Source organism: Quercus robur, chromosome 2, assembly GCF_932294415.1.
Source record: "Quercus robur chromosome 2, dhQueRobu3.1, whole genome shotgun sequence".
In the NCBI taxonomy this organism is placed as follows: domain Eukaryota; kingdom Viridiplantae; phylum Streptophyta; class Magnoliopsida; order Fagales; family Fagaceae; genus Quercus; species Quercus robur.
Window position 1 is genome coordinate 49,203,265 of NC_065535.1, and position 16,645 is coordinate 49,219,909.

The 16,645-nt window shown below is 35.9% G+C and overlaps 1 protein-coding gene across 1 annotated transcript; it reads left to right on the plus strand.

Moving 5' to 3' along the window:
* Positions 1-1,467: 1,467 nt before the first annotated feature.
* Positions 1,468-16,208, plus strand: LOC126713849 (uncharacterized). Its single transcript, XM_050413739.1, has 20 exons — positions 1,468-1,885; positions 4,969-5,121; positions 6,352-6,530; positions 7,134-7,241; positions 8,157-8,327; positions 8,428-8,988; positions 9,311-9,385; positions 9,483-9,611; positions 9,701-9,775; positions 9,856-10,065; positions 10,311-10,463; positions 10,563-10,777; positions 10,935-11,052; positions 11,187-11,319; positions 11,388-11,586; positions 11,665-11,770; positions 11,853-11,993; positions 12,080-12,203; positions 12,335-12,451; positions 15,379-16,208. Exons 1-20 carry the CDS (start codon positions 1,687-1,689, stop codon positions 15,759-15,761), a joined length of 3,549 nt encoding a protein of 1,182 aa, XP_050269696.1. The 5' UTR covers positions 1,468-1,686; the 3' UTR covers positions 15,762-16,208.
* Positions 16,209-16,645: the final 437 nt, after the last annotated feature.

Below are 16,645 nucleotides of genomic sequence, written 5' to 3' on the forward strand. Positions count from 1 at the left end.
ACCACCATTTGGAGCTGCTCGCCCCAATTGGCAATCCGATCCACATTCCTGAACAGATAGTCCACCGCCCGATCCTGCGTGCAATTGAACAGCATCAGAAATGCGTTGCGCTTGCTCGAACTATCCTACTAAGAAGTCAGGAACTTCTCGACAATCTCCGGCGCCAAATCCAGCAACTGCTCCCCCTGCGGCAGCCTGTAGACCAACATCACCGCCAGCACCGCATTTCGCCGCACGAATGGGTGGCGGTGCTCGAGGTTTGATAGGATCAACGATAGAAGCGGCTCGACGATCTCGGACTCGTTGAGGCGGTAAAGGAATTGGAGTGTGACGCCGCGTATGAACTCATTAGGGTGCTGGAGGTTGTTGCGGAGGTTCTGGCAAATGAGGATCATTTCGGGAAGAACTTTTCCCTTGGAATCAGTTTTCTCGATGAGCTCGAGGTAGAGCAGGAGGAGTTTTTGGATGGTGTGGATTGATTTGGTTTATGTTTATATGTGGATTGATTTTGTTTTGTACAATATTTATTTATGATTTTTCTGAGTTTGATTTTCTTGTGTTCTTTGTGTTTGATTTTTGGGTTTGTATGATTTTTTCTGGGTTATGTTCTTCTATGTTTTTGATGAAGAGGATATTAGATCTAAATTCATGTGTTTTTTATTTTTAATTCTGTTTTTTTTTTTAATTTTTAAATTGATCAATTAAAATGTATCTGAGGTGGCATTTATTATTATTTTATGCTGACTTGACATTTATTAAATAATAAATAATTTATTATTATTATTATTATTATTATTTTATTTGTCACATCAGTATTTACTGTGTCAACAGTACACTCTGTTTGTCACATCAGCTTTTTTTATTAGTTGAGTGACGGAAAAGACTAAAATAACAAGCGTTAATTGGATTAAGGACTACAAGTGGTAAAATAGAAATGTAGGGACCAAAATAGAAATGACCCCAAAATGTAGGGACGAAAAGAACATTTACGTCTTTTTTTTATTTTCTTTTAATTACGAAATTTATTAAAAAAAAAATAGAGCCAAAATGGTGTTGTTTTGACTCACTTAACAACACCAATTAACTAATGTTTAACGGAATAGTTAGAAGATTGAAATGACAAAACTGATAATTAGAAACTGAAATTACAAAAATTAAAAGTTAAAAAATCAGTTTTAGATTTTTGCCATTATTTATTTACCAAATTACTGTACCGGGGTTAGTTACTTCCCAGTCCCCATTACGTTAAAAAAATAAAATTCAAACGTTGACCTGAATCTAGCGGTGCACCCAATAACAATAATCACCTTTTATATCAAAAAAAAAAAAAAAACAAACCTTTACGTCGGTGAGTTGATTTAAATCACGGGGATCCCTATATCAAAATGCAAATAAAAAAATCCAAGTCATCATGATAAACGGTCAGAATTACAATAAGTAATAGCTAACCATGAAACTCTTATGCTGATGCGTGCACTGAAACCTGGCTCTCCTCTCCTCTACCTTCTCTTCTCCAACGACCTGAGCTTTAGTTCACGTTCACGCTCACGCACAAACTACAAAGCCCACGGAGATCTCATCTAGCACTAGCACACAAGCTTCTTCTTCCTTCTTCAATGGCGATAGAGAGAGATAGATAATATTAGGGTTTTGGATCTATCACTCCGGACCGAGAGTGAGAGAGAGATGGACGTGGAGAGGTCTTCGCTGTGCAATTGCGTGGTGAACTTTCTGTTGGAGGAGAGGTATTTGTTGACGGCATTCGAGCTACTCCACGAGCTTCTAGACGATGGCCGTGACGCCCAGGCTATTCGCCTCAAGGAGTTCTTCTCCGATCCCTCTCAATTCCCTCCCGATCAGATCTCTCGCTTCAATACTCTTCGAGGTTCTTTCTCTCTCTCTCTCTTTCCCTTTCTCTTTCTCTTTCTCTTTATACTTCCGTTTGGTTGCTGAGAAAATGTGAGAAATGAGGGATTCGTTTAATTTGAGATCTTGTAAGTTTGATAAAGATTAATTTTATTGTAATTTTGATGTGTACGATATTGGTTCATGTTTTACTGAGTTAGTGGTAGGATTTCAATTCTATTGCGAATTTTGGAACTCGAAATTGTTCCCGGTGAATTGTGGCATTGAGAAATTTGTGATACCAGGAGACATTTTCACTTTTCGATTTTATGATTATGATATATGGAAAATTTTGGAAATGATCGATCAATGAGAGTGAAATCTTGGATCTTAGTTCTCTGTTTCAATAGGAGTTACGAAGAAACCCCTAGGAAGATCATATTAATGCGGGTAAGATAGGAAAATTTGAATTTAGGTTGAAATATTGGCTAGAAAAAACCAACAAAGAAATAAAGGAATCTGCAGGATAGTAAGAATGTTCTTTGGCATTGATTGCTATAGATTAGAAAGGATTGCATGACATTGTTTGATAATGCAATAAAAAATATGGGTTTATTGAATGGGGGGACAATGGTGCTATTGAATGGAAGGTGATGGTCAGAGGTGAAGAAATTAAGAGGCTCAACATCTTGTTCTTTCTTGGCTACTCTGCGTGAACTGTGAAGCAATTGAGGATTATTTTTGTGAAGGGGAAAAGGATAACAAAATATAATGGAGGCGTGTGAGCCTGAACACCTGTGATCCAAAGAAACATATCAAATAAGCATAATTTTTTTTTGATAAGTAAGAATGTTATATATATGAACGGCTACTCTATGCATGAAAAATATAGAGCAAACCCAGAAAATACAAGAAGAACAAAACAAAGAGAAAACATAAAAGAAAACCAGACAACAGATTAGTTACAAAAGAGAAAGAGAATTAAGAAAAGAAGGGAGAGAATCACTAGTCTAGAGTCCCCAAGCCCGAGACCAATCAAAAAGAGTTCCACTAAAAAAAGTAAGCATCTGATCACCGGAACTATTCAAATCCTCAAAAGTCCGCTGATTCCGTTCCTTCTAAATACACCATAGGATGCACAACAGTACTAAGTTCCAATTCTGAGACGAATGCTTCCCCATCCAATTCCACCAACCAAAAGCAAATCTGGGATTGATCTAGGTATAACCCAAGTCAAACCAAAAGTTATTAAGGTAAAGCTCCACAACTGATGAGCCATCTCACAATGAAGAAGTAAGTGGTCTACTGTTTCTCCACAATGTCAGCTCATAATGCACCAGTCTACCAAAACCAATCTCCTTAATCTCAAGTTATCACCCGTTAAGATCTTATTCCAAGCCACACACCAAACAAAAAAAGAAACCTGTCTAGGTGCCTTTACTTTCCAATACATTTCCAAGAAAAGACGATTGAGGGAGAATCCCGCAATTTGTTATAATACGACTGGATGTCAAACTCCTCATTAGGTTTCAACTTCCATCTCATCCAGTCTCCAACATCTAGTGGAGGAGTATTAGCTCCCAATATACGAAGAAAATGTAGCCCTTCATCCATCTCCCAATCATTAAGTTCTCGAAAAAAAACAAACATCCCAAATTCTTCTATTCTCCACACCCTACCTTGACAAAGAAGCTTCTACAGATGCCTCCTTATTCAATGGCAATACCATACAGCCTTGGGAAAGCCAATTGGAGAGGTTGATCCCCATACCACTTATCTTGCCAAAATCTCACTCTATTCCCAAATCCAACAACAAACTGACAATTTTTGCTAAAATCCTCCCATCCCATATGAATACCTCTCCACAAACCACACCCATGAACTCCCCTTCCTAGCTTTGAGGTCCATCCCCCCCAATCTTCCCCATATTTTGAAACTACCACCCTCCTCCGTAACCGATCCTCTTCCTTCCCAAACCGCCACAACCATTTCCCCAATAAGGCCTTATTGAAAGTAGTAAGTTTTCTTATCCCCATGCCACCGTTAGCTATAGGTGCACAAATTTTATCCCATCCTACTAGATGAGTTTTGTTATCACCCCATAGAAAATCCCTTTGCAACTTTTCAATTTTATTAGCCACATAAGTAGGAATGGTAAATAGAGATAGAAAATAGGTAGGAAGACTAGATAGCGTACTCTCGAGTAACATCAAACAACCCCCTTTAGACAAATACAACTTCCTCCACCCGGCTAAGTTCCACTCAATTTTTTCCAAAATGGGATTCCAAATTGAAGGGAAGTTAGGCGAAGCCCCCAACGGCATGCCAAGATAAGACATAGGCAAAGTTCCAACACTACAGTCCAAAATTTTAGCCAGGGCATGCACATCATCAACCTCAATTTTGAGATACAAGAGGTGTTTGGTTCCAGATTTTATATTATCCCACTGAGATGGCACCTGTATCTTGTCTTTGGTGCTGTGGGTTTTATTTTTTTATTATGCACTAGCGATGCATAGATAGCCAGTCATGTCAATATGTGCACATTATTTGCATTTACCTATGTGCAGCTAGCATTTTCCATCTAAAAAGGGTAAAAGAATTATTTTTCTGATGACGTTAGTACGCTAATTTGTTAGTTGTAATATTTAATCATGGTTTTCATTCCTTTTCTGGGTTTATCAAAAATTATAATTTTATGATGCAAATAAATGCACTTGTAAGTGGTTTCAGTCCATGCCTGAATCACACATTACAACAACAACAATACCAAGCCTTAATCCCAAAATTTGGGGTTGGCTTGTCAACATATTAGTTAGGGTTGATCACATGTATTCTGTTTCTCCATTTAATTCTATCTGAAGTCATACTCTTTGTTACTTCCTTAATAGATAATTCCTTTTTTTATTACTTCTACTTGTTATTTTGGGTCTTCCTCTACCTTTTTACGTTCCCTTAATTTGGATCAACTCACTCTTTCTTACCGATGCATTAATCGCTCTCCTTTGAACATTACCAAAACCTGAATTACACATTGAATTACCAAATTTAATTTTATAGCTTTTCCTTGAATTTAAAACATAACTGATTTTGTTTAATTTCTCTTTCCTTCTTGAAATGCAGTTGCAGACCCTCAAAGTTTGCTGGAAGAGAAAGAATCACTAGAAGAAAAATTAGCAATTAGTGAATATGAGCTTCGTTTAGCCCAAGAGGACATTTTGAAATTGAAGGCTGAATTACAGAAGAAAATGGAAGTCCCTCTGGATAAATTGAATGGTAATTTCTCCTGTGTTCGATGTTTCCAATGATATCATTTCGAGCATTTCATCTTATTTGCATGACAGATCTTTCTGTATGCTGTTTGAAAATGTATGGTTTGTTGGTTAATATACTGCATGGGCACTGCATTCTATCTGAGACAGTTGATGCTTTTTAGTAATTAATTAATGAAGCCATATGTTTACAATGAGCTACCAAAAATATGTAGGTGCATCAGTTGTGAGCTTATTACTAAAAATAATGAAGACTCCTCTATTTTTGCTCTTCTTGCAAATTGAAATAAAGGAATCGACAACCATTTTTATGTTTATATTCTGGAATTCAATTTTACATTCCCATCTTTGCACCCTTGTTACCATTAGTCACTGTTTTGAAAACCACACCTGACTGTCCATTCCGACCGGGTTAACTGTCAACTGGCCCAATTTGTGCAATTTGAATTTATAAGGCAAACTGTGTAAACTGCTGTTCAACCGGTTTGGGGAACTGGTGGTTAAACCAGGTTGGAGAAGCTACTTCACAAAAAATAAGTGCAGCTGTCAAAATTCGAACACCTACATAGTAGGTTCCAATCATTAAATTAATAAGCAACCATTAAGCTACGACAGCTTTTTGTCACAATGGATTACAAAAATTTATATATATTCAATTCAAAAGGATTAGATATTTAAAAATTGCTAATCAATATGATACATATCATTAAAAATAAACAAACTTTATATTAATTCTTTATAACTAATATATTTATAGTTTTTCATTATGTGATTTTATTGTAATTATCTCTCTCTAAAGGATTAACTATAATCTTAACATTATTTTTTTTTTCATTTATACTTTATTATCTTATGTTTTTCTTATATTAGTTTTAAAATATTTTAAAATAATATAAATTTCTGTAGATATATTTGAATCAAAGTTATTAATTTTTCCAAATGTATTCTATTAATTTGTATTTTAGTTAATGTTAAATTAATTATGATATCATTGCGGTTGAACCTCTGGTCGGACCTTGGCCCGACCTCAAAACCTTGAACCTCCATTTTCTAGTTCTTAAAAAGGTCCAGTTTTTAAAATCTTGCCATTAATTGATCATTTTTTTTTTTTTTTGTTTAAACTATTAGTGCAACAGTAATAGTGGCAAATTAAAGATTCTGTATGAATGTAACGAGGCACATTCAGGATTTACTATCATTTTAAGAATTCTTTATACCTTGGATTCTTTTGCAGAGTCAAATAAAGATGCTTCTGTAAATCGAGGATCTGAATTTCAGCGGCAAAAGAGGGAAGCTTCCTTCTCTGATTTGGGCCCCTTGAAGGATAACGAACGTCGTGATCTTAACTGTGCTGTAAAGGAGTATTTGCTTATAGCAGGGTATCGGCTCACTGCAATGACATTCTATGAAGAGGTATGCAAGACAATGCTGTTTCTCTCTCTCTCTCTCAGTTTGAATGACTTTTTTATTTTTATTGAGATTTGTCTATCTGCTTTCTTCTAAATTCCTTGGTTTTTCTTCATGACCTACCTGCTTAAGTTACAATTAGAATTTAGAAGGCTGAATCAATCAACTGTAAATAAATGCAGTTGCATTTACTGGCTTTCTTGCCTGCCTGGTCGGAAAAAACATGATGCATTACATATATGTGTTTGTGTGTTTTTAAAAATATAGCATAACTCAAGGTTACCTAGAACATTATACACTTGTCCTTGTGGTAGTAATATAGGGATTTGGTACACTCCTATACCCAGTATGAAATACATTGAGGCTAAGCTCAGTTCACTGTTTGTGGTCTTCGTTTGCATTAGAATGTACGTGATTCTCAGATGCTGATTGCACTAGAAAGGGCATCGAAACTTTATCCTTAATTGTTGTTTTTATTGATTTTGACTTGTTTGCTGTCCCATTACAGATAAAACCTCTAATCATGTGATATATGTATGATTTTCACTTAATTGTGTATCTAATCTTAAAACATTATCATAACCTTACCTGACAATATTTTCACTTCAGGTTACAGATCAGAACCTAGAGGTTTGGCAGAATACAGCTGCATGTGTACCAGATGCCTTACGTCATTATTATTATCAGTATCTTTCATCAACTACAGAGGCTGCTGAGGTATTTCCTGAGACGTTTAGGCAAGTTGTTTCTTATGTATACTCAAAAGAGTTCTAGTACCATTCTTAGTCCTTTCTAGCGTCTAGCCTTTGTTTGGATATAGATTATAAATGAAAATTATTTCACTATTCAGCTAATTTTGCTACTAATCGTGGGTCCCACTACTCTTTTTGGTACTATTCATGGACCCCACTGTATTATTTCAACTAACTTTTACCTTTATCTACAGTACTTTCAGCAATAAGTTTTCAATTTCAGCAAAATAAGCGGTATCCAAACTGACCCTTTTTAAATTAACACCAATGCCTTTGCAACCCACTTTCACTTTCTTACTGCTGATCTATGTAATGATGCATATTATATCACTAAGTGGAATATAAGTATGTTAACGTATGGACTTGAACTTCAGATGATTGCATCAGTATAAAACTTTTTTTTATTTAAGTGTACTAAGTACTATTTACATGGAGCACATGAGTAACTTTTGCCTCCACATTCTTGTTTGACACAAGAATGTAGAATTTGACCTGAAAGTGCACATATACATCAATTTATCAATTCACGATCGTGATACAATGTGTCAATATTTGGATCTTAATCTGTTAATCACCATTCCTAAAATTGGAATTCTCTCACTAGATTAGTAACCTCAATATGTAAATCAGATCTATTACTCTACTCACAGCATTCTTATTTTTAGAGTTGTAGATTTTGCCTATTTGTTCTCTACTTTCCATTTTTCCAATTGCTAAGTTTCTCCTTTTCTAAATTTTCTTTTGAGTGGGACATTATTGTAATAGATACTTGATATCAATGTTGTAGATGCATAGTTTGATTCATTTGATGTATCTTGAAACTCTTTGTTTTTTGTTTGCTCTGAACTGCACATAAATGGCTATGCATCTGGTGCTGCAGGAGAAAATTGCCATGTTTCGAGAAAATGAGTCATTACTAAAAGAAAATGAGAGGCTTAATCTTGAAAAGGAGAGCTTACAGAAGAACAAAGATTTGGCTGATGGTCAAATAAGTGCATTAACTAGATCCTTAGAAGCTCTTCAGAAGGATCTTAAAGATAAAGAGAATCTGGTACTTCTCCCTTACTAACCTTAATCTTTTAGAACAGCTGTGAAATCAACATTCATACTTGACAATGCAATAAAATATTCTAATATTTCTTGACTTTCAGGTACAAGATTTGAAGCAATCCTTGGAGCAACAAAGGAAGGAACTCAATGGCTGTAGATCTGAAATCACTGCTCTGAAAATGCATATAGAAGGATCTCGTTCAGGAAGGAATTTCCTAGCTAATGATGTTGATCATGTCCAGTCACAGCCTTTAGAAAAATACAAGGAAGAAATAAAATCACTACAGATGGAAATAGAAAGTTTAAAAGCAAAAAGCATGAACGCTCTTGATTCTGTATATTCTGTCAAATCTGAAAAAGAATTTGTGCAGGCAGAAGAGAAAGTTGTTGAGATACTTGAAGATAAAAGTATAATATCTCATCCAGTTGATGCAGGAGTGGTAGACCATAATGTTTCTGAATTACAGGCTACTCAAAGTTTTAATGACAACACAGATAAACCTGAGGAAATTTCACAGGAGTTGTTAATGAGTCATTTGAATGATGATAATCCTTCTGAAAACATTGGAAATGTTTCCAAACAAAATGGTGAACCACGATCAGAAGAAAGCAGACTCCTAAAATCAGACAATTTATCTGGTGAAGCTGTTTCTGATAATATGGCAAGTACATTTTACTCTTGCTTGGGGAAATATAATAGCCTGCACAGGAATCTGCCAGAAGCTTTTTCTTCTGCAGGGGGTTGGGATGGGGTTCTTATTGAGGCAACTTTGTGGTGGTATATTAATGTTCTTTATGGGGGGACTCCATTAAATACAAAACTTCTTAAAGTTCAATTTCAAATCTTTGGATACCCATCCCCCTCCCCTGCCCCCAAGCCTAAAAAGAAAAAAAGGAAAAAGAAAAGAGAAGTCTGATTTGCATGTGCTTGTGTGGTAGAATTTTTTTGAACTCCATATCTGACATATGGTTATATTTGGACAGGGCTTAGGAACCATACAGATCTTGGCAGATGCCTTGCCTAAGATTGTACCTTATGTCTTGATCAACCACCGTGAGGTTTGCTTTTTAGCAATTTTTTTTAACGTATCATTTATCTCAGGAGTTTTCTTATCAAATATTCTATTTGTGATGTATTGGTGTTATTAACCTACAGGAGCTTCTTCCCCTGATAATGTGTGCGATTGAGCGTCATCCAGATAGCAGCACTAGAGATTCCTTGACCCACACATTGTTTAATCTAATCAAACGCCCAGATGAGCAACAGAGACGAATTATAATGGATGTAGGTCATTCTTTGAAGAATGAAATTTGTGTTGTTAGTCAGATCTATGGTTATAAACATTATGTTTAATCTTTTCAACTCTATATCAGGCATGCGTTAGCCTTGCTAAGAATGTTGGTGAGATGAGAACTGAAACAGAATTGCTTCCCCAGTGCTGGGAACAAGTAAATCTTTTCAACTCTATACCATTCTGTTTTTTACCTCAAGAAATAGGTACTCATTCTTTTGGATTAATGTATTGCAGATAAATCACATGTATGAGGAACGTAGGTTGCTTGTTGCTCAATCATGTGGATTGCTTGCAGAATTTGTCCGGCCTGAGATTCGTGATTCTCTTATTTTGTCCATTGTGCAACAATTGATAGAAGATTCTGCAACTGTTGTCCGGGAGGCTGCTGCTCATAATCTGGCATTGCTGCTTCCGCTCTTTCCAAATGTGGACAAATATTTCAAGGTCAGCCTCACTAAATATGCTTCGAGGCTCATGGAGAAGAATTCTGACTTGACAGGATTGGCTGCAATGTAAGCTCTAGAACAGGTTGATGACACATGGTCTAGGGAGTGGAGCCTTTTCTGCTTACCGTAATATGATGCCTTACAATAGAAAAGAAGTAATAAAATGAAAAAAAAAAAAAAAAAAAAGAAAAAGAAAAAAAATGACCGAGAAGTTTCTCCAATATATATATTTTTTGTTGATAGGTGGAGGAGCTCATGTTCCAATTGGTCTGCGATCCTTCTGGAGTAGTGGTGGAAACTACACTCAAAGAATTGCTTCCTGCAGTGATAAATTGGGGAAACAAATTGGACCACATTTTGAGAGTTTTACTCTCTCACATCTTGAGCTCTGCTCAGGTATGCTTCTTTTTACCATTGATTATTCACTTGTTGATGAGAACTATTCCATTATTGCTTTATAATTCTTTTTCTCTTGTATATATCTTAATATTGCAGCGCTGTCCACCTCTTTCGGGGGTTGAAGGGTCTGTGGAGTCACATCTTCGTGTTTTAGGAGAACGAGAGCGCTGGAATGTTGACGTTTTACTAAGAATGCTCATAGAATTGCTTCCTTATGTGCACCAGAAAGCAGTTGAGACATGCCCATTTTCTTCTGTTCCTGAAACAATGGGCAAACAATTTTCAACCTCCTTGCTTGAGTTGTATGCGGGGTAAGCTCTGGTTTTCCCCTTTTATTTGTTTCTGTTAAATACATTTTCCCCCTTTCCATTTGATACCAAACCTTTTTTCTCGAGATAATATCATCATTTCATTTGATAGCCTAGTTTCCTCCATTATTACTTCTGAGTTATTTTAATAAATGACTAGGGGACATGTTGAATGGCCTGCATTTGAATGGATGCATGTCGACTGCCTTCCTGATTTGATTCAGCTTGCGTGCTTGTTACCTCAGAAAGAAGATAGTTTACGAAATCGAACTACAAAGGTAACAATGTCTACTCTTCAAAGCTGTTCATGTTTGTATTTTGCCGAAATAAACTAAATTGGAACATTTACACGTCATTGGATTGTATGTTCATTAATTTCTCAAGTATGCTGATCTACATATTGCTAATGCAGTTTTTGCTGGCTCTATCTGAACATCTTGGGGATTCGTATCTTACACATATAATGCTGCCTGTATTCTTGGTAGCAGTTGGGGATAATGCTGATTTGACATTTTTCCCTTCCACCATCCAATCTAGAATAAAGGGTATTGGATCTTAACCTGTTCTGTTCTTTCACATCATTGCAAGATCTTTGACTATTGCTTTATCACAGGTTTGAGGCCAAGAACTGCTGTGGCCGAGAAGCTAGCTACTCTGTGTGTCCTACCACTACTCTTGGCAGGTGTTCTGGGTGCTCCTAACAAGCATGGACAATTAGCAGAGTACTTGAGAAAGTTGTTAGTTGAAGGTAGCATGAAGGAAAGTCAGCCAACAAAGCGTAATGAGATTGTTGATGCTGTCCGTTTCCTCTGGTTCGTACATCAGCATAACTTTCAGTGTGAATTGTTTGTAATTCATTGTTTGACTGATAGGTTTTTTCCGTAATGCAGCACATTTGAAGAACATCATGGTATGATATTTAATATTCTATGGGAAATGGTTGTCAGCTCCAACGTAAATATGAAAATCAGTGCTGCCAATTTGTTGAAAGCCATTGTAAGTACCTACTTTGTGAAATCGTAATTTTCAGTTGCAATTGAATTAAGATTAGGACTTATAAAATTATGGTGTTTGATAGGTACCATATAATGATGCAAAAGTTGCTTCTACTCATGTTTTGCCTGCCCTAATTACTTTGGGCTCTGACCAAAACCTGAATGTGAAGTACGCAAGCATAGATGCATTTGGAGCTGTGGCCCAGCATTTTAAAAATGATATGGTATGATTTGTTTTGGCTCTTCAATTGATATTAGTGTTTTTGATGGATTAGTATGCATTTGGCTGATCAAACCCGACACATCCTAGATTGTTGATAAGATACGTGTACAAATGGATGCTTTTCTTGAAGATGGATCTCATGAAGCTACTGTTGCTGTGGTTCATGCATTGGTGGTTGCTGTACCACACACAACGGAAAGATTACGAGATTATATCCTTAACCTTCTTCATTAAAAGATTATTTTTTGGATCATTCAATGTTATTTAGTCTATAACTTTTCCTAGTTGGCTCTTAAAATCAAGTCACCAGATTACACTGTTCATTTCTTTAACATGATATACATCTTTTGTCCAAGATTTTCCAGCTCTCAGCTACGCCAACTTCTGCAAGTGACGTGATGCGCCGCCGTGAAAAAGCCAATGCATTTTGTGAGGCAATCCGTGCTCTAGATACTACAGGTTTTTCCTTTTTTATTTATTTATTTTTTTTGGCAGACTGTGTCCTTTGTATTTCCTTTACCTTCATACTTTGGAAATATATTTCCAGTCATGAACTTCAACTCTAGGTGGATTGCAAATGGTATTAGAAATATGCTTTAGTGATATGGTTGTTCTGTAGAAGTTAGTTGAGCATCTATGTTTTATTGGTTTATTTTATTTGTGTTTTTGTTGGTTGTTTGAGCAAGCATCTAGCTCAAATATCACTTTCTCCTCCCATAATAATGGGATGGAGGGTGAAGTCGTGGGTTCAAGACCCAATGGGTGCATGTGTAACTTGCCTGTCAAAAAAGGATACTAAAGTGACTGGTTTATCTGAAATCACATTTGGTTGTCAATTAGCTTTTTCTTGATGGGAAAGAATCCCCTCCTATTTAAATCATCAAATTTCTTCCAATTTTAATTCAGATATATGACATTTTGAAAATTATCCAATGGTCTTAAAAACCCCATGTAAACCACACAAAATCAAATAAATTCCACGTGTCTCACATTTAGGCTCTGTTTGGTTGGGAGGATGAAAAAGTGGGAAGGATTGAAAATATTGGGATGATAGAAAATATTTTTATTTTCACCATGTGTACTTGGTAGCGAGGATGGAAAAATGGTAGGAAAGAGAGTAAATTTCTATTATGCCCTTATTATTAAAAGTAGAAGTGTGGAAGAGTGGGGATAATTTTTTACTTTTTTCTCATTGTCATTTTCTTTCCTCTTTTCTTCCCAATTTGGAAGGGGAAAAAATGGTGGGTCCAGGTGGAAAATTCCATCCAATCCCATTCTATTTCCTCTCCCTTTTCATCCAACCGAACAATGGAAAATCATATTTCCCTCTCTGTTTTCCTTCCCCATTTTCCATCTTCTCTCTTTTCAACCCATCCAAACATATTATTAGCTAAAAATTGGAGGGAATTATGTGAGGGGATCTTATCCCTACTTTTGGCTAAACATACTGTCTTAATGTATTAAATTATACTGAATTGTTTATGCGATGTGGACACAAATTAAGGTTAAGTATAACAAAGTTGCAGTGCTCAATTATTACATACCCAAAGCCATATTTCTTTCTGCTGGGCTTTTTGAATGGGTGTCATTTATGGCAGCTGTGTTTAGGCCTTTCATTTATAAAAGACAGCTGGCCAAGCATGCTTATTTTTATTCCTGTTGGTTGCTTTGGAAACTCAGAAGGTAAAGAAAAATGATTGGATTGAAAATCTTTATGTTCTTATGGCATTAGAAATGATAAACTCCCCAAAACTAAGCAAAAAGACAACAACAAAAACTAGTTTTAGTCTTGATTAGTGGCCCTTCTTGTTCTCTAGAGATCTGAATCATAAAAATATTACACAAATATTAAATTCTTTGCTATTTTAACATTTTCTTAGCAACTCAGCAGATGAACCTTCTGTAGAAACAATTTGACTGATCCCTTTCTTTTAATAACAGCTGAACACATCAGCATTAGCACATGAAAACATGTCATTCTTATCTAAAACTTGAGTTATAGTGCATCATTCTAAAGAACTAATGGAACGAAACACAGTGCTAACAGCTTCAGTCTTAGAAATTGCACCATCCATTGCAGGCATAATAGTGTATAAATTCTATTCTGCCATGGCATTTGGGCTTGGGTCTGGAGTTTGGAGTGTATATAGGCAAGAACGTATACATTTTAAACCCCCGGCTTGTCCATTTTCAATGCATATGTGTTGGACATGCAATGGACACTCCTGCATGCATGTCCTCATTGTGTTGGTAGGAAAAATATGTATTTTATAAGAAAATTCCTTTGATTTTAAATATGTTTTTAAAGATTTTATAGTTATTTATTTTCAAAAAGCTTAAATAAACATAAAATATGCCTATGAATAAATAAAATATACCTGTGTGTGTGTGTTCGTGTGTGTATAATATTGTCATATTCCCACTATATTGTTTGCTAAACTTTCAAGAATTGCCATGTCTGTCTGTGTTTATTAGTATATAATATAGGTGAGTTAAGTGGTGTAAGGGTGAAGATTTTTTGAGGTCTGAGGGCTGTATTAAGAAATTGAATGGCCAAGTCAATGTCGTCATCATCGTCAAACTCATTGTTGGAAAATCTTTGAGTGAATGTATAGGGCTGCGCTTGGAACAAAGGGGGAAAAACAATAAAGAAAGGGAACCAAGTGGTTCAGCGGTAGCATTAAAATTTTCCCCTTCAACAAATCAAAGCATTAGATTCAGTCTCTATCTGTTGGAAAAGAAAGAACAATCAATCTCAATCTTTATCTTTTTTCAATCAGTTAAAGGACCAGAGAAATTCATTTGACCTGGGTTTCCTCCTCTTCTCTTCCCAAAATACTATCATACATCTTGCACCAACCTCACATCAACTTTGCATGTATAACCATTTAGAAACAACCAAAGCAAAATCATAGGCAGTGACCATCTGGTTAGTGTGAGCATGCCTGCTATTAATTGCTGGATTTCTGAGATTGTACTCAGTAGTTTATCTTTGTGTTAGTGCTGTTAGTGTTTTGTGCTGTTATTTTTTTATTTTAAAAAGAAGTGTAACGAACTTCTAAATACAAATTGCTTGTTTTGATCTGAACTGTCAACACTCACGTGTCAAGTCCTTATTCAAAGAAAAGGACATCTGTTAGATTGGAAGAAAATGCAGGCTGGACCCCTGTGTAGACTGCTGCCTTACAGTATGTAACCAAAATATGGTTTCCAACGGTTCTGAGGAATTGTGGCACATTCTTAATGCACTGCTAATGAGTGACTATTATTTTTTCTTTTTCAAATGCTTTGTCAGCACCAGTTGTCTATTTGAAATTTCTTGTTTTGTGTCTCAACTTCTATTCATGATATGTATGATGCTCAATTTTCATCTTTGCTTGTTACAGATCTTCCTGCAACTAGTGTTAGAGACTTCCTCCTACCTGCAATTCAGAACCTATTAAAAGACTCAGATGCACTGGATCCAGCACACAAGGAAGCCCTCGAAATCATGATGAAGGAAAGATCTGGTGGAACTTTTGAGACAATTAGTAAGGTGATGGGTGCTCATCTTGGGCTTGCCTCGTCAGTGAGCAGTTTCTTTGGTGAGGGTGGGCTGTTGGGCAAGAAAGAAAACGCAGAGCCACCGCCACCAGAGCCTGTTGAGTCACCAAAGCCAGTGTCACCTATGCCAGCAGACGACACTAGATTCATGCGTATCATGAGGGGCAATTTCACAGACATGCTTAGGACTAAAGCAAAGAGCCCAGAGGAAACTCAGAACCAATGAAGTTGGAATTTCCTCTATAAATGGCTATGGAGAGAATTTTTGTTTTTTAATCTCCTAATATGTCAGGTAAAGTGGTTGTTCCCTGTTTATGAGGTCGCGATTTGCTGAAAGACAAACTTCCTTTTATTACTTAGTTCTTTTGTTGGTGTGTTTTTTAGGAAATATTCTTTTCTTTTGTTGGTTTCATAAGCAAAAGGAAATAAGAGAGAGAGAGAGAGAGAGAGAGAGAGAGAGAGAGAAAGGAAAGGAAGGAATAGATTTTTTTTTTTTTTTTTTCCTGCAATTTTTTTAAAAAAATGTTATTGTTCGTTATAGCACAAAATCGCATGAATTTGTCCAATCTTGGCATGTCTATGCTGCCTTGATCTTGAGCTTCTTGGCAGTAGCATAAACCATATTCACCAGCAGGCCTTCAGTATAAAATGTACTAGCAGGTTTCTTGGATAAGTAATCTTTTTTTTTTTTTGGCTGAATGAGAAGTAAACTAATGTTTTTTTTTTTTACTTGAAGATAAGTTTAAGCTGACACATTTGTATATCGCCCATGTTTATTCCTGGTCAGTATTTTTTTTACAAAAGAAATTGTTTTATTATTATTATTATTATGTTGCAATGATTACCTTGACAACGTCCAAAAGTAAAATCAGTGGTTAAAATCAAATCAAGCCCAATCTGTCCTTTTGGTTTGAAAAAAAGAGAAACCTCTCCCTATTTTTAAAAATGACACTGGCACAGTGGCACCCCAAGTGGCTATTACATTTATTTATTTATTATTATTATTTAAAACTTACTTATCATACAACCAATTTGGCTAGTAAAATTTTGTGTGTGATTATTATGAATGGTATTTAACTTGAAAAATATATATATTTTGACTTAATTATA